This window comes from Myripristis murdjan, chromosome 11 (genome assembly GCF_902150065.1).
Source record: "Myripristis murdjan chromosome 11, fMyrMur1.1, whole genome shotgun sequence".
In the NCBI taxonomy this organism is placed as follows: Eukaryota; Metazoa; Chordata; class Actinopteri; order Holocentriformes; family Holocentridae; genus Myripristis; species Myripristis murdjan.
The window spans coordinates 8,587,639-8,612,553 of NC_043990.1; the positions used below are offsets into that span (position 1 = coordinate 8,587,639).

General features: G+C 45.3%; 1 protein-coding gene across 3 annotated transcripts in view; it reads left to right on the forward strand.

Annotated features, from left to right (window-relative positions):
- The window catches only part of cica (capicua transcriptional repressor a), a 40,422-nt gene that overhangs the window by 1,379 nt on the left and 14,128 nt on the right, over window positions 1-24,915 (forward strand). For 2 of the 3 annotated variants that reach the window (XM_030063576.1, XM_030063577.1), the window contains exons 2-13: window positions 2,572-6,333; window positions 6,653-6,929; window positions 12,278-12,409; window positions 13,294-13,447; window positions 16,495-16,594; window positions 16,818-17,000; window positions 18,686-18,812; window positions 19,374-19,546; window positions 21,222-21,354; window positions 22,331-22,413; window positions 23,048-23,945; window positions 24,553-24,695. In XM_030063576.1, the coding sequence (XP_029919436.1) occupies window positions 2,791-6,333; window positions 6,653-6,929; window positions 12,278-12,409; window positions 13,294-13,447; window positions 16,495-16,594; window positions 16,818-17,000; window positions 18,686-18,812; window positions 19,374-19,546; window positions 21,222-21,354; window positions 22,331-22,413; window positions 23,048-23,945; window positions 24,553-24,695 (5,946 nt within the window). In that variant the 5' untranslated portion in view covers window positions 2,572-2,790. The remainder of the gene's footprint in view (window positions 1-2,571; window positions 6,334-6,652; window positions 6,930-12,277; window positions 12,410-13,293; window positions 13,448-16,494; window positions 16,595-16,817; window positions 17,001-18,685; window positions 18,813-19,373; window positions 19,547-21,221; window positions 21,355-22,330; window positions 22,414-23,047; window positions 23,946-24,552; window positions 24,696-24,915) is intronic. The other variant, XM_030063578.1, reaches the window with a different exon arrangement.

Here is a 24,915-nt window from a genome sequence, read left to right on the forward strand (position 1 = left end):
AACAGCATTAAACATTACAACATAATGCAGCTATAATGTTACCAGACAGTCTTTTGATAATGCCATGTGAAGTAGAAATACAAAGTTTTACAAGGTTACTATAATTTCACCATGTCATACTATGTAAGTACTTATAGTAATATAATAGTCTTTTCTATGTTAGGGTAGGCACAATGAGTGGATGACATAATTATGTGTGTATACATTAGATTATAATATGGTTGTAGTCAGTGTATTATCAAGTCTGGTTGTTTTCATAAGTGATTTTTTTTAAGCTTAAGTCACTTTGTTTTAGCATATTCACTCTTCAAGATGATGGCCAGTTGTAGATTAAAAGGCGGTGAAACCCTGACCACAACTTGAACAACCACTGATATAAATAAAATCAGTTATGCCTTAAGAAACACATTCGTTTACGTGCCCCCTCCCTCCACATCGGTTTGCTGCTACTGTAGATTTATGTCATCGGATTGAGGTTAGGTGGTTTTATCCTGCACTACATTCAGACGTGACGAGCAGAAAGTTTGTCACTCTCCAGTGCGATCACAGTTTGAATATAAAACATAGGAGACAGAGGAGACCTACTATAGCTCCTATATGGGCGTCCATGCTCCACATTTCACAGAGGGGAGAGTGAGTTGCGTCAGTTTGTCTTTAAGCTGTTATCATTAGGCCCATGACTCCACACCAGCTGTTGTACACAGTGCACTACTGAGTAAACACATGTAGCATACCTCTATCGTGACCAAGTAAGGCAGGCAGCCAAATTATTTTATGGTGGCTGTTCCACGGCTGTTTACATATAGCACAGCGATGACTGGTTTGGTCTGTGTGCACTACTAGCTATCATCACATAGATGTTTGCTGTGTGTGTGTGTGTGTGTGTGTGTGTGTGTGGCCTTGAGACAGGCGGCACTCATCTCTGGAAATGGATTTCTCTCTAGTCGCTATGATGTGGCAGATATTAAAAGGACTTGAATGAATGTTAGCCTTTAGCCTACTGTCAGATAAGCAGGAGAGCGACCGAGGGAATAGGGACAGACAGGCAGGTGGGAAGACAGAGGGAGAAACAGGGACAGACAGGTAGACAGGTGAGTTAACAGACAGACAGACAGGCATGAAGAACAGTATGATACCTGACGGGTTTGACAGTGAAGTGCGGGGCCGGGGTGAGAATCTTCAAATAGGTAACGAGGATAATATGCTGTGTTTTGTCACACACTTGTTGTCGATGTCTTACTGACACTCCTAGCTCAGTGGAAACTTGCACTGGAAGAAATGAGGCAGAACACCCAGCAAAGCACAGACCTGAGGCAAGCCCTGCACGTTTGAGCCACACAGCAAACAAACCAGTTAAATGACAACAGTGCCCTCGCTCAGTCCCACAAGTCAGCAAAATCAATCTTTTTTAACTTTCTCAATGGAGGAACAGCTGTGAATGACTCCGGTGTGGAAAAAGCGATATTCTGAATGACTCTGGGATGGCTGAGAGCGATTCTGAATGACTCTGGTGTGGAATAACAATTATTCTGAACAACTCTGCTATTCTGGCACGAAATGAGAATAGAAAAAGGGAGGGATGCTACGAGGACAGAGAGAATACAGCGAGAATGTGTATATCAATATTAGAGGGAGAGAAAGGGAAAATGAAGAGCATAAGAATGAAATCGGAATAGTAGCAATAGAGAGAAAGAGAGAGAGACAGAGAGAGGAATAAAGTAGCGGGAAGTTAGGTAATGGTCTTCCACAGGAAATGGAGATTGTAGGGGCGGATTGACTCTGCTATGAAATACATAGATAAAGGTCGCTACTGAGAGGGAGAGAGAGAGAGAGGGAGGTGTGTGTGTGTGTTGGGGGGAGGTTTAGACTGATAGACTAAGTGAGAGAGAGAGGGAGGGAGGGTTTCAAAATGTGAGCGAACAAGGAATTCCCCCGCCTCTACTGCCCTGGCCAAGAAACCGTAGTGTGTTTCAGAGTATGTGTGTGCGTCTGTGTGTGTGTGTGTGTGAGAGAGAGAGAGAGAGAGGGAGAGAGAGAGAGAGAGTGTGTGTCAGTGAGTGCATGCATAAAGGCTTGTCTGGGCAAGCATTTGTAAAGCACTCCTCACTATTTCCATACTGTGTTGTGAGCCTACATTGTGTTTAGCCTACAATATGGCGTCCTGCTTTTAATATGTACCTGGTATGGATGCAGGCTTTGTGTAATGTGAGCAGAAACTGTTATGTAATGAATTAATGTGTAATGAATTTGTAGATGAGTCATATCTATTACTACTTGAGTACTATGGTGCATCATTTTCCAGGGAATAAATTTCCTCAAAATGTTTGTTACTATTTAAAATATATGATGTATGATCCAAGTGATTATAAAGTATTAATTTACCTCTTTTTTTAACCTTGAATTACTTAGAAATGATGTTGTATGACTTGTAATGTTTGATTTTGATTTTAGCAGTCATTTCTCAACACCATACAGTTAGCCACCTTGTGCCATGAATAAGCTTTGTGCACGTCACAATGCATTTACCACTTGAGTAATCTGCGCTCGCCGTTGCCTTCCTCTCTCTTTCAGAGTCTGCGGAATAAGGTGGGAAAGCGCTGGAGTCGCAGAACGAAGACAAGACAGGATGAGAGAGAGAGGCCCCGGCAGAGGAGGAAAATAGAGAAAAAGGAAAGGAGGGGGAACAAGAAAAAACAAGGCACAGTGAGGAACGCCAAGGAGAATCTGGGATAAATAAATAAAAGATTTGTTTGGAGGAAAAAGGGAGGAAAAGAAAAGCTAGATGAAAAGATGAAGCCGATAAAGAAACAAGGCCGGCGCTCTCCCCCCTCCACCCGGGCCAAAGGAGGGAAGCGTCGTGGAGCAGGGGACACCCCCGAAGGAGGAGAGAAGAGGGACTCAGATGAGCACAGAGACAGAAGCAGATCCCCCAAAAACCAAACTCCTTCCTCCTCATCTTCTTCCTCTTCTTCACACTCAGAGTCCTCCCAGGAGGAGCCTGTCAGAACACAGGCCACTTTAGAGGGGGAGGGGCTTCACAGAGACAGCCAAAGGCTGTTGGAGACAACAGCAGCAGTTGTGATGGATTCTGGGAAATTGGCGACATCCATGGATGACAGAGTGGGGAGGTCAGCTGTGGGTGGTGCCAGCCACAGTGACAGTGGCGGTAACAGTAGTAGCAACAGCAGCACACCCAGCGCTAATAACAGCCCAAATCCCGCCTCCAGCCGGAAGACGGCCACCTTCAAGGCACGTGTGCCCAAGAAGAAGTACACCTCTGAACACTGCTCGTCTGCTGCTGCCGGTAGCCATAGCAACCCTGTCTCCAGCACGCCCACACCCCCTCCTCTTCCTCTGAGTGGCGGAGGGCATAGCGTCATCAGCCAGGGACTGACAGGGACAGGAAGTGAAGTCAGTGGTTCACACACGGAGAGCAACAGTCATAGCAGGAGGCTGATGGACGACTTCCACAACAGGCCTGCTGGCGCGGCGGTGGCTCAGGACGGCTCCCCGGGACCCCCTAATTTGCTGCTGGGGGGGGAGAGGGAGCGGCTGGGAGGGGCCGAACGGGTGAGAGAGGCGGAACGAGTCTCACCCAGCCCCCTGCCCCGCTGCTCCTCGACAGACACCGCCAGTGAGCACTCGGCCGAGCTGGAGGTGGTCGGCGACACACACATGCACGCACACACTCACACACAGACATCAGCACACACACCCTCTAGTCTCCCTGACGCACTGGCCGACGCCCTTGCCAAAGGGCTGAAGAACCAGCGTGTGCTTGCCCGCCTGCTCAGGAAGAGGAGTGATGAGGAGGGAGGAGGGGAGAGGAGGGATGGGGGAGGGAGTTTGGACTCGGTGTTCCGGGCTGGGGTGGTCCGTAAGGTCAGCGGCGAGTACGGAAGCCTGGAGGTGCAGCTGAACGGCGAGAAGACACTGTGCTGTTATCCCTACCGACATGATAGCCCCCCAGGGGTGGTGGACATTATTCTAGACGCCCCGCCCCCTGGTTCCCAGCCTGTCCCTATTGGCACCCGTGTCTGTGTGCCATTTGGCAATGAGGAGGGCAGTGAGGGACAGTGGCAGTGGTACAGAGAGGGCGTAGTGACGCAGGTGGACACACACCCAGCGGTGGCCAACGCATACCGCGTGCTCCTGTCAGAGGACAGAGAGCCCCCTGCAGCCCAGGAGGGAGATGGCAGGGTGACAGCAGGTGCTACGCAGGCTGTGTGGGTGTCCCGACAAACCCTCCGGCTCCTAGTACCGCCTTGGGACCTGGACCTGCCCTCTGGAGGTGGGAGAGAAGGGTCAGAGGGGGTCAGAGAGAAGGAAAGAGAACGGGAGGACAGAGAGGAGATGGAGGTAGAGCAGGAGCTGTGTCGTCTGAGCCGGGGTATGACACCTGGTGTGGGGTCCGTGTTGGGGCGGGGGCTGCCCTACCCAGGCATGGTCCCTGCCTCCTCCACATCTGCCTCCAGCATTACCTCGCCAGTCACACCAGCCTCAGTCCTCACCTTGGCTCCTGGCCGAGACTGGGAGATGGAGAAAGACCTGGAGAGGGAGAGGGAGCTTCAGAGGAAGCAGGAGAGGGAGAGAGAACGAGAAAGGGAGAAGAATGCTCAACAACAGCAGCAACAACATCATCCATACATGCCACTGACCCCCGAAGAAGACATGGAGGTGTCCCACTTCAACATGGTTCCAATGGGACCAATCGTACCTGGGGCCAAACCCATGGGGGTGCCCCAACACCGCCACATCCTCTCAAAGCCCCCGCCCGGCTACCTCAGCTCTCACCTGTCTGTGGTGCGGGGCATCGGGATCCCACCCGCCCACCTGGCCTTGAACCCCCACGCCCCTCCTTCACCGGTCCTGCTGGGCCTGGACCCAGCGACAGCAGCAGTTGCAGCAGCCAGTGCTGCTGTTATTACCACTCCCCAGCTCCCTCCGCTCCCTCCTATCTCCTCTTCCACTGCTTCCTCCTCTAGAACAGAGAAGGCTTCAGGAGGAGGTTCTTCTGGGGGAGGAGGAGGTGGTGGTGGTGGGTCTGGTTCAGGTTCAACCTCCTCATCCTCTTCTCGATCTCGCACCCCACTGACAGCGGCCCAGCAGAAGTACAAGAAGGGTGATGTTGTTTGCACGCCAACTGGCATCCGCAAAAAGTTCAACGGGAAGCAGTGGAGGAGGCTGTGCTCCAGGGAGGGCTGCTCCAAGGAGTCACAGCGCCGGGGATACTGCTCCAGACACCTCTCAATGAGGACCAAGGAGATGGAAGCCAGTGGAGGTGGCCGGGAGCGTGGAGGAGCCAGCAGCACAGGCACTCTGACTCCCTCAGACCTCCGACTGGGCGGGGGGAGAGCCAGCTCAGAGTTTGATTGGGACGAGACATCACGGGACAGCAGCGAGGCCAGCAGCCGAGGAGGAGACTCCCGCCCTCGCTTGGTCCTCTCCTCCCTCGTCCCTCAGGACCTCTCCCGCTTTGACTTTGACGAGTGCGAGGCAGCGACCATGCTGGTCTCCCTGGGCAGTTCCCGCTCAGGCACACCTTCTTTCTCCCCCATCTCCAACCAGTCACCCTTCTCCCCCACCCCATCACCCTCACCATCCCCTCTCTTTGGTGGCTTCCGCCCCGCCACCTTCAGCCCCATTACCGCCCCTCCTTCGCTCACCCCACGGCGCCCCCGCCAGCTCAGTGGCACTAAGCTGGGCACGCCGGGCGCTGAGAGAGAGCGCCACCTCTCAGGCATTGTACCCACCTTTCAGACCAACCTCACCTTCACAGTTCCCATGAGCCCCAGCAAGAGGAAGCTTGACAGCCACCCGCCCCCTCCCTTGCCTGCAGCACAGGACTATCAGACCAAGCCAGAGCAGCAGCAACTGGTGGGGATAGGAGGAGGTGTGGTGGGTGACCCTGCTCTGGGTCTCAGCCCTGCCGCATTCAGAGTCCTCTCCCCCCAGAGTCAGCCCACTACACCCTCATTCCCCCGGCCACGTAGTGCTACCAGCAGGCCCCCATCCTCTGCTGCCTCCACCCCTCCACCCATGCTAGTCTCCCCCACTCCTCCCTCCCCGCTGCCTCAGGAACCCTCCCCGCGACGCATTGTGCCGCTCCGTGACTCCCCAGTCATTGTTCGTAACCCCGACGTCCCCCTGGCAAAGTTCTCCGATGGCCCATTAGGGAGGAGGGAGAGGAGCAGATCCAGGGAGCACAGCCAGCCTCCTCACCTGGCGCCTCCAGTCCTGCAGGCCCCTGTCCCCATCAATGGGGCTACAACCAATGGGGCTGTCCTCCTCCGCAACCCTACGTCCACACTGGTCCTGGTTGCCTCCAGCTCAGTAAGGAAGTTATTGCTTTCACTGATGTACCAGTTATCTTTTCTCATAATACATGATCTTTTATATGTTAGGTGGATTTCATGAGCTTCAGCCCTTAAAACCTATGAGAGCTTCATGGTCATTTCAAAAACATGTTAATCATGAGAACAGAAGGGCTTGTGTTTGAATGCCTAAAATGTTTTTGTATGCAGCGTACAGTTGTGATCTATAGTCCATAATACATGAAGAACTCTGTCCAAATGTGTTCCAGGCCTTCTTGATCTTTGTAAACTTTTGCAATCATTCCAACCTAACTAGCTAACTAATTCTCTTGTCCCAGTCCTTGACCCCAGCCACAGCAGGACACGCCGCCCTGTCCAGCCCTGCCACCCCGGGGTCGGTGTCCACCTCCACCGGCTCTGTTCTGTCGTCCTCTGGTTCTGAGGGCAGGGAGAGGGAGAGGAAGCCTGGGGGGCATCAGGACGCCTCTGGAGGGGTGCTGCCACAGCCAGTAGCTTGCCATCCCTCTCCGACTGCCCTGCTGCCACTCATACTGCCAGCCGAGTCCCCTCACCCCGCCCCGCGAAAGGACATCATCATGGGACGCCCGGGGACTGGTAAGGAGGCAGGGGAAGGGGGAATGGGAGGAGGGTGTGGGAGATCATCAGGGCAGTGCAACCTTGACCCCTTGCACTTCTTAGATCCAGATTCTGCTGTAAAATAGGAATGAATGTGCTCACTTTAGCTTACATGCACTGTACGAGTACTTTTTGCATACATAATCATTAAGCTTGGGTGATCTGATGAAAATATCAGCTGTTGAGCCACGTCCATCGCCAGTTTTTTTTTTTTTTTTGGTTGTTTTTTTTTTTTTTTTTTTTTTTCGAGAGGGGAGGGGGTGCAGTGAATAAATGCTACAACAACTCCTAAAGACCCAAACCAAGTTCCTGTATCTCTTGCTTGCCACTTAAATTAAATTAAATGAAAGAGGCTTGTCCTGAAGTTGTCCTGAAGCGACATTTGGTTAGCCTAAACTGACCAGACTCACTTAAGGTGGACCGACCTTCAAGGAGGACCGGCTATTCTCATTTTACTGACAACCTCAGCTCCTTAACAGAGAAAAGAGAAAGTTTTGGTGACCTACCCACACATGCCACACACCATATGAAATTGCTGGTTGTTGGGCAGTGGGCAGTAGGAACATCTTGACATAACGCCCAACCCTATAAATCATTCAGTGGTCACAGAGTGCTATCAGGGCTGTGTGGCTCTGACCCTTGTACACCTTATGATTGCCTGCTTACATAGTGAATTTTTTTTTTTCCTCGGGGCACATTTACTGCCTTTGATAAGCTTTTTTAGGGCTATTTTGGTCATTTTGTGGGCAGTTACACTCAACAATAAATAATACATAGGCATTGCATATTTGCAAATAAATATTCGGTTTGTGCCACTAACATTTGTTTTGCTTTAAATCATAATATCCAGGAGTAACTATTAGACTGTTTCTACTGCTTCCGGCTGCATACTCTTGTATCGTGATCAATAACTGCTCCGTTTTTCTCCCCCACAAATCACCTACAGTGGACTACAAGGGACAGTAGTTGCATGCATGTGTAGTATTTGATAACTCAACAAAAATGTGACCAGGGTGAAATGCAAAAACGGATACTTGTAATTATCAGCGTTTTATGAACTATTAGGGGGATTTCTTCCCCAAACTGTTATTTTCTTACCCTGGTGGCTTGTAATGTTGTAGATCCAGCATTTACGCCCCTGTTGTACTCTAGATGAGAGTGTCAACTAAAAGTATAAAATGTGAGATGTAAATGTAGGAGGATGCAGGAAATGATTTGAGGGGGAATAAAAGGGAGTGAGTTTGCCTTTACCAGCACAAATTTGATGCATACACATTTTTTAGCCATGGACTTGACAGATAAAAATATTTCGAAAACCTTTTATTAGCCCGTTTTGCACCTTGTTAAATGCAAACAAATAGTCATCTGAGAAGGAGGCGCTTGGTTTCAAGATATGTTGACTATGCTTATTTCCATATCAACTTTATCGAGTTTTCCTTTCCTGCCATATTAGGTGTATAAACCAGATTACCTCTCAGGAATAATGGTTTAAATACATGAATACAGAATCTGGTTTGCATTAAATTTAAATTGTGTGATCATTCCGGTCACAGTGTAATAAACATACAGAAATTTGTCTCCCTGCAGAGACATATTAACAGATTAGATTCGGTTCTGTATCATAGTTCATCGTGACATTTGGTGCAACAGTATGTCACATATATAAGTAGACAATAAAATACCCATATAATTAAGTCATTATTGTACTTGAGTGACTGAATGATAGTGTGCCATAGCTGCAGTGAAGATCCAGGAATGTGGTGGCTTAAATATCACATTTGAATAACAAAACTCTTCCCATTCTAAATATTAATTAAAAATTTCCCATAGCCCCTTTCTGAATAAGTGATGTTTCCTTGATTTGATTGATTTGATAGGATGCCTTGAGATTGAAATCACTTTTTCTGAGGCATTAAGATGAAAGGAGTTTCAAAATAATACCAGCAGTTCAGGCAACCTCTGAGATCTGCTTCTCATTGTGTGTAACTAGTGACTCAGTGCGTGTGGTGTGAGAATTAATGAGTGTTCCTGTGTGTGCGTAGAAGTGGTGTCACCCAGTTTAAACATGTAAGTGTGTGTGTGTGTGTATTTGTATGTGTAAATGTGCATGTGATCAGGGGTGTTGCACTGAAACTTTTAAAGGTGAGAATATTGACATGTCTAGACATGCAAGACTGAAAGCACAAGTGAGAGCAACAAGGACATCCACACCTTTTCTCTCTCCTACACACACACACACACACACACACACACACAAACACACACACACAAACATAGAGACACACTCATCTTGATGTAGCAGACAATCAGCAACCTCAGACAGGGCACCAAGGGCAAGTCAGGCGTGATGTGAATGTGTTTCATCCCTCTCAGCAGAAAAAGGAGTAATCGTGTTGCCAGCGTGTTGTCATGGATACACTGTTTCCGTCGGTAGAATTAGTGCAGTAAAGCGTTGAGGCCTGAGCTGATTACCAGAGCATGCTTTTTCTTCTCTCTCTCCTTCTCTGATCCCTCGCACTACTGCTGCTGCTAACACTTTGCAGCCACCTGCCTCTGTAGCGTAACGTTTCCTCCTCCATACATTTTTAAAAACACCTAGAGCCATAAAGAGCCCAGAAACAAATACTGGCAGAAGGCAGTGGAGGCCCCACGGCTGAGATCTATCCTAAATATAGCCCCTTAGTGCTTCTCCAGTGCAGCTGCATTAGCATCATGAGTTTCATTACTGCTCTCTTTGAGTGCATCTGCAACCTTTGATGAAGAAGCCTGAAATAACTTTGCAGATGCAGATGAAGTATGAAGATGAAGTCACGTACTGGCTACACAGCCCATGCAATACTGTGTTACTGCTTTTGAAGCCACATGAATTATTTGGAAAATCCTTGGATGGAAAAGCTGCAGGGCACGTGGACACCTTCAGTATCTACTGTCGACTGTCTTCCTTTTTTCCCGCTCAAAACCTCAAGATAACTGTTGCTTTTCTCATTACTTATCAGTGCTGCGTCTTGCTAGTTATCACTGGCTACAGTAATGTGGCTTTGATCATGGAGCAGCTAGAACTGCCTAATAAGCTCAGAAGATTGTGTTTCTTTACTGTAATGCAACCTTTAAAATCAAGAAAAGACAATATGTATCCCATTTCATGATATTCAAGATCCAAGACCATTATATTACAATCTATTACAATTTGATGATATCGCTAAAATAATCTAATCTAAACCCTAATCTGAGAAGTGTGTCTTTCTCAAATATAACTGTAACATTAATACTGGACAGGGTTAATACAGTATGTCGAGCATGTTGAATCTCCTAAAGTCCCTGAACATTTGATTTCCTATTTTTTCCTTGACCTCCTTGATTATAGCCAAATCTGTCATTAGTTACCTTTGGCTGGGAACTGCCTGTTTATGCCAGCATTGCTGCTTTATTTTGGTGGTGAAACTGGATTTGAATTCGATTCAAGATAGCATTAAAAGGTCTTAAAAAGTCTTAAATCTGGCTTTCTGAAACCTACCCTGCTATTGATCACTAATTAGCCTCAAAGGATATTCAGAACCTTTTCTCATCGGTTTCTGTGTCTGATAGATTTGCATTCTTGTTTTACACATTTTTGTGGGTCATCACTGGTTCTCCTATAGGGATCAATAACACATCATATCATAATTATTTGAGGCAGCTAGCTGACAGTCTCATTAAGACTCATTGCAGCAGCTAATAATGAGTGCATCAGAGAACAGTAGAATAAGTTTCAGTTCCTAAATCACCAGCATGATAACCAGCAGTAAGGTCAAAGCTGCAGTACATCAATAATGTTGATGTGACCCCAAAGCATAAGAAAGACATTCTGGGTTGTTGGGTATAAGCTACAGCATCCACATTGATGCTTAATTTACAGCTGCTCAGCAGAATATTAATATCCATATGAAATATTGCAAGTAAATGTTTTAAATTAATATAGCATTTAAATGATTTATGCTCAAGCTATTTATGGAAATGGAAACTGGCCAGCATGCTGCTGCAACGTAGAGTTCATAACCAGTTTGATTCCACCAGTAATGGTAGTGGAAACAGTGGCAGTAATAGAGCAGTAAATGTGGAATAACGCAGTTGGAGAGGCAGTGGAGACTAAAACTACTTACAACACAGTCTGCCAAAGCTGAGGTAACTTTTTACAATTTAAATTGTTTGTTAACTTTACATTCCAAAGTGTGAACTGCAGCTGATTATCTAGTGGTTCTTTAGGGTCACACCACCAACAATCGTTGAATATTTCAGTCAGTAGTGACTGCACAGTAATGACTGTGTCAGTTTCGCTGTCCTGATAACCCACCTGCAGTACAGACACTTATTTGTTTTAATTATATGCCAGATCATAACACACCACAAACTTTCTCAGATGGGTTCCTTTAGTAATTTATCTCATCTTTAATGGGGAAGTTTATTCTAAAGTGTGTATTCATTTTTGGGGGTCCTGGACTTATCTGGTGAGAATTGTCACCACACCTACGGGCACCAGAATGTTTAAGAATGAGTCATTTAAATCATCTGTGGTTAAGTCATTTTAGTGAGTCTACAGGCAGCAGTGCTAGTAGTTATTAGTAGTAGTAATAGTAGTAGTAACGGTAATTGTAGTGGAAATTGTGGTGGTAGTGCTGGAATTTGCAGTAAATTTGTGTACAAATTAAGCCTGTAATTCATCGTCCTCTTCGCTTGTTAGCATTGTTAGCATTCCTCATTGGAACCAAGGGACATGGTTAGCTGCAGCTCACACTCGCAGTGTCATGGTATCCCTGTAAAATGGTTACAGAGGCACAGTTCAGAGTCCGCAGCTCGGCAGCAGTGTGGCAGTCTAGACAGTCAGTAGTCTGGAGTCTGAGTGGATAAAATAACAAGTTCCCTCATCACATCGCACACCACATGACCCTTCAACTTACAATATCCTGGGGGATGGTCTGTGTGTCTGAGTATGTGTTGGGCTTAGAATAAGAGACTGAAAACACAACTCCATTCATGGTCTGTGGTCTCTGGCAGTTTTCTCTGAAGTCACATAGTTTTTAGTAGTATTTTTGCACATTGCTGGCTGATGATCGCGTAGCATTTTGCATGATGCCAGAGGGCAGACTGCTGCCTTCTGTCTGCAGCTCCTGATACTGAAATACATAAACATGAATGACATTTTACCTTTGTCTTTGTCTCTCCTTCTCCCTCCCTCTCTCTCCTTTCCTCCCTCCCTCCCTCTCCCTCTCTCCCTCTCTCTCTCTCTCTCGCTCTCTTTCTCGCTTTCTCTCTCTCTCTCTCCCCCTCTTACTCTCTTCGTCTTCCCACAGTTTGGACCAACGTGGAGCCTCGGTCGGTGCCAGTGTTTCCTTGGCATTCATTGGTCCCTTTCCTGGAGCCCAGCCAGTCAGGAGCAGCTGCCCAGCCTGCCGATGGCCAACAGCTTGTCAATCAGAGCAAAGGTAGTTCATCAGCCCACCCCTTTTTTCTGGGCAAGCCATCATAGCTTTTTACCCAAGAGCGAGAGAAAGGGCGGATTTCACTGTCTGTTCTCAAATTATAACAGGAAGTACTATAGGGTTGAGTTTCCCAAATAACCACAGAAGTCTTCCTCAACCACCAAATTCTGAATGATCGGTAGAGAAGGTACCAGCCCCATGATGAGAGTTTCCCAAAAATGTTGGAAAATCAGAGTTTTGATAGACAGACATTGTGGCCTGTCACACTACCAGCATCAGGAGGACTTACAGCAGGCCATTACTTGACTTGTTGTTTCCTCATTTTCATAATTTCACTGAGTTTTAGGCTATTTAGAAGACTAACATGGGATGTATGATTGTGAGAATAAAGGCCAAAATTAACTTAATTATGCTGAAGATGTTTTGCCAAATGAAGCTGAAATGGAGGTTCAGAAATATCAGTAACTAACTTTATAACTGCAAAACCTATAAGGTAGCTCTTGCATAAAGGCACTGATCATATCTCTGTATCTTTCTTATCAGTGCTATTTAGCATTGCTAGCTGGCTATCAAAATGATGTAATGTTATGACAGGCAATACCAAAACATTGAAAAACACATGGTTTATCTGATGAAAACTTTGTGCCTGCTTGAGGAAACCACATAGATGTAGTCAGAGCCTCGCAGTGTTTATAGCTGGTCAGATTAAAGCATTACATCAACCAAGGAAGTAACACTGTCAGTGCTGTGCTATTTAATGAATAGGAGCTAGTGCTACTACCGCTTTGGTTAGTGGTTCCATTCCCATCGGTTCTACATGTTCAACATGTGTGAATGTACCGCACTGTTTCCACCATCTGACACATCAGTTCCTCTTGTTTCCTCAGAGCCTCGCTGTGGCGTGGCCCTGGTCAGTGACGGGCGGAGCGGCCCTCCAGACCTAGAGCGGGCATCTCCGTCACGCCCTCCCCCGACCAGTGACAATCCTCCTCCAGAAAGGGGCGGGGCTGACAGTGAGACAGAGAGCGATACAGACGACCCGTAAGTATAAACAGGATCTGTCTGATCTATCTATCTATCTGTCTGTTTGTTTTTAGCATACATTTGAACACTGCTTTACTACAGAGCCATGCAGATTCTAAGATTGTATTGTTGGTTGTATTGTGAGTCCCAGCCTTTAGTGCTAAGGGACTAACTTCTTTGCAAAGTAAACATTTACGGTGCTTCGCTGTGTTCACAGAGCGCATCCTTGAGAGAAAGTCTCTGGTAAAAACATCTGGTTTGTTTTGTGTCTCCATGTAAATACTGCATGATGAACTACGGTAGAACATGACCGGTTCATTTCCAAAATAATGTGAATCCATTTTGGAAAAAACAATCATTAGCCGTATGTCAGCCTTCCGAATGCCTAAAATATGCAGGAAGCGTAATCATTTCGTCAACCAAGGAGTCAAGTTACATTCCATCCTTTGAAAAAGTACCATCATTTGTTTTGGTGTCTCTTTTTGAAATAGTGGATGTCTCATTAAAGGAGCAAAACTTTTGATACATGTTTTCCCAAAGTATGCGCTTTCCTAATAGCTTTCTGTGTGTGAATCAGATAGTAAGAATGATAGTAATTGCAGAATTGCATTCAACACAGTGTATTGTCTTTGAATCCCTGCTCTGAAAGTCATCAGTGAAACTACGCTCAAACAGATGCATTAAAACCCACTTTCTACTTAAAGAAACGAGCAAAAACAAACAAAATTTTTAACAGTAGTACTGATGTATATGGAGTGAGAAGTGGAGATTGTGAGCTCGGTCTCATTCCACTCAGTCTATTGCTGTGCCTCTACGTCTGGCTGGGTTAATGCTCTTTCAGAGTGACTCAGACGGGCTGCGTGGCTGTCTGGCTGGTAGTGTGGTTTTGAATGCTCTCAGGGTCACTGTGCTCACAAAGGCCGCCGTCGCCAAAAGAAATGCTTCAGCAAAACTGTAGAGAGAAAAAAAGGCGTCATATTCATGTATACACGGCTTGATGGTAACAGCAACGAGGTTCAGACTTCATCCCTGATGGCTCACAGATTTTAAAGACTTTTTTCTAGTAGCTGTTTTTCTCACAATGTAAACTTTTTTCCTGACATAATTGGCAAGATTTATCCTGGTTTACACACCGCTGACCTATTAGCCTACAGTTTCTCTTCACATTTCTATGCTGTTAGTTGGGAAGCAAATGGCAGCATAGATCTCGCGGTTTCATACAGACTTAACAAACAGCCAGTCAAAAGGACTTCTTAATTGTACTTTTGGCTGTAACTATTGATTGGTTATTGCTCAGGAGTTTTTTTTTACCTCACTTGTCTGGATTCTTCTTTCTGCCCCTCTGTCTTTTTCAGCAGGACTTTCTTTTGAATGTCAGAGGGTGAGTGAACAGAAATAATTCAAAAAGAATGAACACAAAGCAATTTCGAGATTTTCTGATACAAAAAAAAAGTGAAATCAGAAGTTGAACAATCTTTTTGCGCAAGGTGATTCCTACGTTTACCTCGTGTTGGTTTATCAATGTAAAGTCTGATGATGAGGACTAGTTTAAGATCCCTGGACAGATAATCAAGCCAAACAGAGAACGCCAACGTGGCAGGTGTTCTTGAGCAAGGCACTGTGTCATCAGTTACTACAGTGCAGTTGCTCAGTGGCTAACTGTAGGGGAATATATATCTTCTTGGCAGCTCCCAGGTACAAATGTATGCAATTATATGAATGTGAAGCAGTGTGATGCTGAAAAAGAGCATGCATGCACAGCACACTTGCCATGCATAAGTAAAGGTTTTGAAAAGAAGACCCAAACTGGGTTTCGGATCCGTGATCTTTCTCTCAGATAGGGGATCATTATGTGCCTTGGTGTTGAGGCAAGCATTCTGCACATATTGGCTAAAATCCTTCTTCCACTTGCAACTTTTTTTTCTTGACTTCTGCAGCATATGGGCCTGTGAGAGAGATTAAAGATAAGTTGCAAGGGATTTTCCAAAAGCCAAAGACAGCCTTTTTCTATTTATGGGCATAAAGATTTTTTTTTTTTTTTTTTTTTTTTTTTTTTTTTTTTGCGAACAGGGTCTGGATGTCCTTTCTGCCATTACGAATCTAACTCTTTTTGTAGTCTTGTGGTAGTGGAGTTGCTGCACGATACTGCCAGCTCTGCAAAGACTATGTCAGAACAGTTGGGTGGCTCTTGCCGTTTCTGCATCATGACCTGGGTAGTAGTGGTTAGAGGGTGGTTAGTTTTATTCTCTTAGGGCTATGCAAAGATCACATACCACACTGCTCTGGGGATGAAACAATATGTGTTTTTTAGGCCAATTGCAATATCTTCCCTCCCATAACAGCTGATACTGATAATCATCTCTAATACAAATGCAGGTGCAAAACAGGTTAAGCTTCTCAGACAGACCTGTGCCACAATAATTAGGTGTTTCTACTAACTACTACTAACTAGCTAATGTTTTTTTTTTTTTATTTCTCCATTATTTGAATGTGACAGTAGAGAGAAAGAGAGAGAGAGAGAGAGGAAAGCCAGGTGACACACACACACACACACACACACACACATATATATATATATATATATATATTTTACAGAGTGTAATATTCTGGTTAATGCTTTCTAAACCAGGCTGAACTCAGTCTACCCACACTGTCATTTCTGAAGTTTCTTCACCTTTTTCACATCTGCATCACTGCACAGGACCACTGAGAATGAAATTATGACTTCCATGATCCTCCATTCCTTTAATGGATCATGGCACACAACCACAGAACAGTAAACTGTGCCGTTGGTTTTTCCTGTTTATATCATTATTTATTTTAGATATTCTAGAGGCTGTAAACATGCACTATCATATAAAAAAATCAAAAGATGATTATAGAAGTTTGTTTTAAACTTATAACTCATTTTGAGCTCCTCCCTAAATCCTTCCATGGCCCTTTGGGATTTCCAGCCCTGAGACTGAGAGCTGTTGCTCTGCAAGCCCCACAGAGTGATGAACCTCCCTTGACTTCCTGCCTCTGATGGGTGCTCGGTTTCGTTTCTTCTCTGTGTTTGAATGTAGGTTCTTCCCGGGTGTGGCCAACGATCCAGCGCCCTCTACTGGCCCCATCAAGCGACGCACACAGTCCCTCAGCGCCCTGCCCAAGGACGGAGACAGGAAGGTCAGTCAGCCCCACAGTCATACCGGCAGTCAGTCAGCCAGGTGTACAGAAAGACAAAGGCAGGAAGGTTATTACTTATTTTATGTCACTCATACACCAATTCACCTAGTTACACACTCCTCAGTGTCAACATCTACTTTCCCCCCTTTCTCTTTCTGTCTCCTTCTCTGCACTCACCCTCCATCCCTGTCTCCCACCTTGCCTTACTCTAACCCCTATCCAGCGGGAGAAGGACCACATCCGTCGTCCCATGAACGCCTTCATGATCTTCAGCAAGCGTCACCGGGCGCTGGTGCACCAGCGACACCCCAACCAGGACAACCGGACCGTCAGTAAGATCCTTGGGGAGTGGTGGTACGCTCTGGGCCCCAATGAGAAGCAGCAGTACCACGACTTGGCCTTCCAGGTACACACACTCTTCACCATTACTTGATATGTCTTGATATGTCTTCAGTGAATTGTATCATATATTCTTATATCCAATTTCTTACATCTGAATGCAGTCTTTACCTCTTTCACATAGGACAATGATTATTCAGTCTATAGCCAGTTCAGGAGAGCATTTCCATTCCAACACCAGGTCTTTCCTTCGAAAAATCCACATGCAGGAAGTCGTTTTACTTTTTTGTTTAATTTTTTTTTTTTTTAAGAAAGAGTTGAGCAGTTAGCTTGAGCAGTTTGTTACTACACTTTGACCCACACAAATCCTTAGATAATAGTCAAGAATCCCAAAAACTTAAGGCTGCTACATACTGCAGGCAGAGCAGACGCAGAGCAGACAATTTTCGTTTCAGCTCTCATGGTAAAGGGCGTGCTTATTCAGGCATCCTGTGAGCCGCCAGCACTGTCCACTGAGGCTTTTTTTCCGCCTGGAGTCTATTTTTCACATTATGCGTAGCGGAAAGACATTAAAACATAACAGAGAACCAGACAATACACCATATTTTGCATTATATCAACAGTTTATCCTACTAAACTTGTGACTTATGTGTATAGTGTTACCACATAAAATTAATAGGAGCAGTTCCCTTGATCAGTTATGAACACAAATAATGTCAGTACCTACATTTAAATGTAAAATTACCCGCCTGCAGAAAGCCAAAATTATCTACACTATAGCCTTCGGCATCAAAACATCGCTCAACCAGTGACATTTCCAGGGAATAGTGTGTAGTGGATAGTTAAAACGCTGCTACTATGAATATTGGTGAACTGAAAGCCACAGCACAAGTGTGACCGTAAGCATTTCACTGCATATGTGTTTCTTTATTAGTCCTAAAACCTTAATGCTTCACCTCTAATTCACTCACATTCAAAATCCTGTGAGGGGCAAAATATACATATATCTTTCCAATGGAATAGCAGTTTTGTGTCTTGCCTTTTCACTGAATTTAAGTTTTGCAAAGTCTTGAACAAAATTTGGTGCGATGTAGCTGCATTCAGCCAACAGAAGTGCTGCTGGGTGCTGTTGACCTCCGTGGGACAATCCAACATGGAGGAGGTGATATATTTGCTGTCCCATCAAACAGTTTTATTCCACGCTACATTTGCTGATTACAAAAATAAATGGGAGAGAGAGGCTGCATGTGCCACAGTTCACCTCTGACATGGTAAATAGTAACAACACTAATAAAAATTGATGACCCACCACATTCGGTCACAGCCACTTTTTGCTACGTCAGGCAACAAACATTTGTTGGCTACAAATAGGCCTGTTTTGCTCTGTTAGAGTTTCAGACCAAGACAGAGGAGCTCTTAAAACAGTAATAGTCCAAGAGTGCTGACTTACTTTAAACCCAGGATGTTGTGCCATAGGGCTGAATATTTAGAGCACAACACTAGTGCTACCAAAGTTACGGCCTTGACTCCCAGTGTATGAAATGAAAAATTACCGCTTTATGTTTTTTGCATCAGAGGCCCTCGTCGGGACTCATATAATTAGGATATGACACGACACAAAAATCCGACACTCTAATCCGACACCCTGCTAAATCTGCTCCGTGTCCCGGTCTGTGTCTCTATTCAGCATCTCACTCATTCTCTCCTTTCTCATATTCCCCCCCTCTGTCTCTCTCTCTTTCTCTCAACCAGGTGAAGGAGGCTCACTTCAGAGCTCACCCAGACTGGAAGTGGTGTAACAAAGATCGCAGAAAGTCGCTGTCAGAGGGTCGTGGGACCCCAAAGGAGTCACGGGAGAGGAGCATGTCTGAGAGCACAGGTGTGTGTGTGTGTGTGTGTGTGTGTGTGTGTGTGTGTGTGTGTGTATGTGTATGTGTCTGAGGAATTTCCATATTTTATCTGGATTGTTTATCTGGATTGTTCACTTGATTGCATTTCCATGCAATTCTACAAAATGTGTTGTAAAAGGGAAAGTTAATTCCCAGATGAACATATGACTGCTCTTCATAAATGCCTCTCAAATCTTTTGGATTTAGTTTCTGTATGGCTTGAAAACACAGCCAAACGTAGTCAGCCATGTTTTTTTTGTTTTAGAAAAACCTGTAATTACCTCACTGTTACACCATCATAGTGTGCATCTACATTTTAAGCATTTAGCTGATGATCTGATGCAGAGCGACTTATGAGGGCAACAGCTTAATAATCCTAAATAACAACAAAAATAAGGCCCAATTCCTGGATTGTGAACAATGCAAACAACTGTTGGTGAGGATTTCATGCAGTCGGACCTAATTTATGGAGCCACTATAGTGTTATATGAAACAGGAGCTATGCTATGATATTTCATCTTTGATAAGAACCTCTCTCCTCTCGTCCCCAGAGCCCCAGTCAGCATCCCAGGCCCTGGAGGGGAAGGGAGTGGGGTCCGTTTGGCCAGGGGTGTCAGAGCGCCGAGCAGGGATTCTGGGGGGGCAACACCCCCGTCCCCGAGCTCTATCCCACAGCGCCGTGCACAACCTGGAGCGGAGGGAGAGAGAGAGAGATGAGGAGAAGGTACGGGGTTGTTAATCTCTAGCTTAAGGCAGCAAACGGACTCCGGAGATTTAGAAATGAGAAGCATACTGTTCCAGATCGCTAGCTACCACAAACAGCCTGCTTACTTAATGGAGGAATCCCTTAGACAAACAGCCATATGATCCTGTTTTTATTTATCCAATGTTTTGAGGTCTCATCATCTGTGGACTATAATTTGGAGCGACAGATAACTTCATAGTTAAAGAAAGTTAAAGTCGTGTACTTTGAGTGTGTAGAACGCTTTTAACAGTGATGCATCACAAAGTGCATCACACAGAGGACAGAAAACATATGAAAATACAGACAATAAAAGGAGATTGAACAACTACATCACAAATTCCAAGAATCAGAATGAGCAGTTGTGCCTTTTTGAGTGTAGGTTTGTGAATGCAAGTGCATGTGTATGTGTGTATTCACTGGAGACATATGTTCTTCACAAGCCAAAGGACTTTGGTTTAACCGTGCAGCTGATGGCACATTGTTCAAAATGAGCTTTGATGGACTTGTCTGATTCTTTGCGTGAGGGCTTGAGTTTACAACAGAAACCCAGAGAAAGCTCTGGGGGAGCTCAGCCTCCAACTTCAAAGGTTTCACTTTCTGCTTTTCTAGTGCCTTTGAAGGTGCGATGCTGTGATGTTTGATTCTTCACTCTTAATCACACAGGAGTAGGCCTACATGTGAGCTCTTTGTTTTGAAGGCATTCAATAAATGCCAGTGGGAAAATCATACATTGGTGTAGCTTTAGCACACACTTTGATAATACTTTGGAAGAACGTGTGTTTTGAAAAACTGTGTCTGAAGCATTGTTCATCTCTAACGCGTCTGTTTTGATTAATTATTACATGGGATTATTGTCACTGTCTGGCAAAAAGAACGCTGTCTAATTTCTCATCTTCCAACAATATGCTACAGTAGAAGTCGGACTGTGGAAATAACAATTATTTAATAACAACAATGATTGGTAAATAAGAAACAAAAATAAAAGCCAGGAAGCATAAAAGCAGAGCAAGAAATATCAATGCAAAACATAAGAGTTAGTTAAAGATCATTGCATAGAAGCATATCTTTAAAAGCATGTTTTAAAAAGTGATTTAATAGATACTAAAGCAGTCAGCCTGAGCTCCTCATTCCACACTCTTGGCTCTGTCAACAGGAAGTGTCACACTTCAACTACAGAGCAGCAGTAAAGCTTGTGTAAAACTTGGGGGATGACAACATTCTGTTTAATCAATAAAATAAAGTAAAAGTTGTATTATTGTGAAATTGTTGATGTCAGCAATGAATCTTCACACCTAAGCTGAGAATTTTCACCTCCCACAGTCTTCTGCGTATTCAGAAAGAACTTCACATCTTTGCCAGATAGAAACAGAGTGGAGTTCCAGACAGGAAGCAAGGACAAGGGAAAGGGCATTTAAGAAAAAAATAGACTTCAGTGCCAGTGATTTCTGAAAAACAAACAAAAAATGTGACAAAATACTAGTTAAAGTCGTTTTATGTAATGTTACAATTCAGGGGAAATACAGAAAAAAGACCATTTTAATAGACTCTTATAGTAGGGTCTGTCTGTGTTTCTGTTAATGCAATTTAATAAATGTTATGAAAATCTAGTAATGTCTTACCTTTCTTACCTTTCTTGTCTTCTCCTCATTGTCAGGATGATGGGGCGAGTTTGTTTCGTAGTCGCCCACCTCCTCCGTCCCTGTCCCAGCGTGGGGCAAGTGAGGATATAACCAGTGATGAAGAGCGCATGGTCATCTGTGAGGAAGAGGGTGACGATGATGTCATGGGTGAGTTAGTGGAGCAGCAGGTTGGCCAGCAGGTTAGAGAAAGTGAACCAAAACAGAAAAGTCATAGTTTGTATACCCACAACAGACAGCTTGCTCTGTTAAATAAGCTCACTGTGGCCAACAGCGTCAGCTAATGCTTAATCTGTGAAAAACTAGTTATGTCATGCAGTTAGTAAGATACAAGCCTCGCACATTTGTCTCACTGGATCAATAGCTTATCTGTTTTTAACTAAAATAAATAATTCACCTTGGTACACATTTGCTGTTTTCCATCAGTTGCACATTGCTCTAGTCTGCTCCCGCTTGTTTTTATTTTGTCAATTGGCTTTTGTACTACTCACAAACTACTCTATACCCTACTGTATACTCTACACCTTGAATCTGTTAGCGTTCATTAGTGCCTGGGGCCACACTGTCTCCCTGAGCCGTGTGTGCGCCACGGAACCTTGATTTTTATTTTGCCGCTCATATTAACAGATTAGAGCAGCCATGCAACCTGTGTGAGCAGTGCGTCTCAGTATCGGCGTGGAGCATTTTTTCTCTGCATGAGACACATGTTTCATAGCGAAAATACACATTGAAAATCATCTGCTATAGTCATATTATTGGCATACCACCAACATTACACAACTGACACCGTTCACTAATATCTATATCTGTAGAATATGTCACCAACATGAAAAAAATAAAATTTTTTACAAACTTTTTTAGCAATTGCATGGAGAAAGTAAAGGCAGTCTTGGTCTCTTGTTTGAAATTCCATTTCAGAAATATTAAAAAACATGCAGCTTTCCAAAATCGCCACCCAGGAACCACCATTGAATTGTTTCATTTTCTCAGCTCTCATTGCAAATGAATAGACCTCCTGCAAATAGTTGTATCAAGTTGCTTGCTCTATGAAAACATAGCTATAGTCACCATTGTCTAAAATGCCTTTCAAAATAGTAACTCCTGATATCTGTGTCCTGTCCTGCAGAGGATTCATGTCCCGAAGGCTCCATTGACCTCAAGTGTAAAGAACGAGTGACGGACAGCGACGAGGATGAGTCGGATGGACAGGTAGGTTCATTAGTCATCAAGTTAAACCAAACCCTGAAGAACTATTCAAAATGGATTTAGTCACCTCTGGGACTGATTGACCTTATTTGGCTGAATGAAATCAGCTGGACTTTATTGGGCAAACCCCACTCATCTTGTACTCCAGATTTCCTAAAGTAAATATTAATCGAAAGGATTTCATCCAATACTTGGCTCAGGTCTGTGTAATAAATCAAACATTAGCTAGCAGAGTGTGTAGATGGGTTGCAGTTCAGTGCACCATGTCAGAGGCAGTTTTCTGAATCATGTAACGAGTTAGACTATGAAACTGGACCATGAAACGTGGGCCTTCATCAGTAAGTTAAAGACAGTATAGATTGGGATATACTGTAGAGCCTGTAGGAGCTGTATTGTTCTTCTTAGCAGCATACTATTGTATGCAAGGCACCAAGTCACTAGTGGTTCCATCTAAGCTTATTATCCATCTAAATCACTTAATTCCCATTAAGCATTAAAAAATGAACTCTCCACAGTTTAGTTAATACATATGCATACAGTAAGTTTAGATAATAACTTCCCCTCTTTTCCCTCTCTCTCTTTCTGTTTGTGTCTTTGTTTATCTGTTTGTCTTTCTTTCTCTCTGTCCTCCCTCCAGCATAGCTTCCAGCCAGTGGCTCGCTCCTCTCTCCCTTCCTCCTCCCCCTCCATCCCTCACTCTGACTTCACCTCGGCTAAAGGGAGTGATGCAGGAGGAGGAGGAACTGACGACGACAGGAGGAGAAAAAGGGGCATGGATGGTGGAGAGGAGGGGAGTGATGGCGGATCTAAAAGAGGAGAAGCAGCAACAGCTTCAGCAGTAGGAGAAGGAGGTGGAGGAGCTGGGCAGGTTGTCTCCCTGTCCATCTCAGGCTCAACTTCCAGCTCCCAGGCTCCCCTCACTTTGGCACAACAAGGTCTGACCCCGGTTCTTGGCGCCGTCCGCATGGCCTCCACAGTTGTAACCAACGTGGTGCGACCCATCGCCAGCACACCCATCCCCATCGCCAGCAAGCCGGTGGAGGGAGCCGTCACCCTCGGTCCCCTCCCCCAGGACAAGAAAGCCACTCTTCTGATTGGAGGAACCGGACCGCAGCAGCTGCCAATCACCACAGGGGGTGGGTACCTGTCCTCATCCTCCTCTCCCAGTCCAGTCAGTGTAAGTGCTGGTGGGGGCGGCGGATTGGTCACTAGCCTAGTTTTGGGAGGGTCCTTCCCGGCTGCCCAGCCCGTGCAGCTCCTGACCCCTCAGCCCCACGTTCCCACCCCCCTCCCTCTGCTCCAGCCCCAGCTCCTCCCCACCGCTGCCGCCTCTCTCACCCCTCCTGCTGGCTCCAAGCCACTAGCGCAGGTCCAGTACCTCCTGCCCACCGACAGCCCCTCCTCCCCTCAGCTCACCCACCAGCCAGCCGGCATCCTCTCACTCCCCTCCGCCCCGCCCACCAATGCCTCCATGGCCAATGGCGTGCACTCAGGGGCGGGAGTCATGTATGCATCAGTCAGCCCTGGAACCAGAGGTGAGACAGAGAGCAAGGATCGGCTGAGAAAAAAAGACAAAATCAGAGTTTTGCTGCCTGTTAAACTCAGACAGGTCAACTTTGTGTTTTTAGTGGACCACCCAACTGAAAAAATGACTTATCTAATCCCTCCAAAATGTCATGCATTCTTTTACCATACTTCCTTTTACTTACTCCTTGTTAATAATTCCTGAAAGCCAGGGGAAACACTAAAATAGATTTGATTAGCTTACGTAAAGGGGAGCTAAATGATTGACAGGAGGGACACTGTTGACATGAGTATAGGCGCCCGCCGCCCACCCATGCCTTAATCACTTTCTATTCATAACAGAGTCAGAAGCAAGAGAACATTGTTCCTACTTGTTATCAGCAAGGAATTCCACCTATATCAGTAGCTGAGCTTTCCTCTCGCTCTCTGTCTGTCTCCACCTACCTTCGCTCCTCTGCTGTCTTCACCTCCCCTCTTTTTGGCTCAATTCATCTACTCCTCACTCAAAGTGATTTATCCCTCTTTTCTCTCTCTCTCTCTCTCTCTCTCTCTTTCTCTATTTCTCTCTTTCTCTCTCTCTCTCTCTCTTCATGTCTCTCTCTCCTTCTCACTCATCAGTCCAAGCCCAGTCTCCAGTCTTGCAGAGCAAGATGTTGGTTCCCATGGCAACAGTGAGAACGGGGTCTACTCCTCCTCATCCTTCCATTTCCCTTGTGGCTCCGCCTCTTCCTGTGCAGAACGGCCCCCCGACAGGAAACAAGGTAGTTATATCCACACAATAACACGTGTCAGCAGCGTTAATGTTAAATGAAGGCCACACAACTTGCTAACAGTCTGCATTACAGAACCTGCAGCTCTTCTCAGGTGCAGCTCAGGGTGGTTCTATCGGAGATGAAGCTCAGAATCTCATTCTATCTTTCATTAATTAGTTAATCAGTTTCCTTTTGGTTATTACAACTATCAATCAACTACCATGGTTAT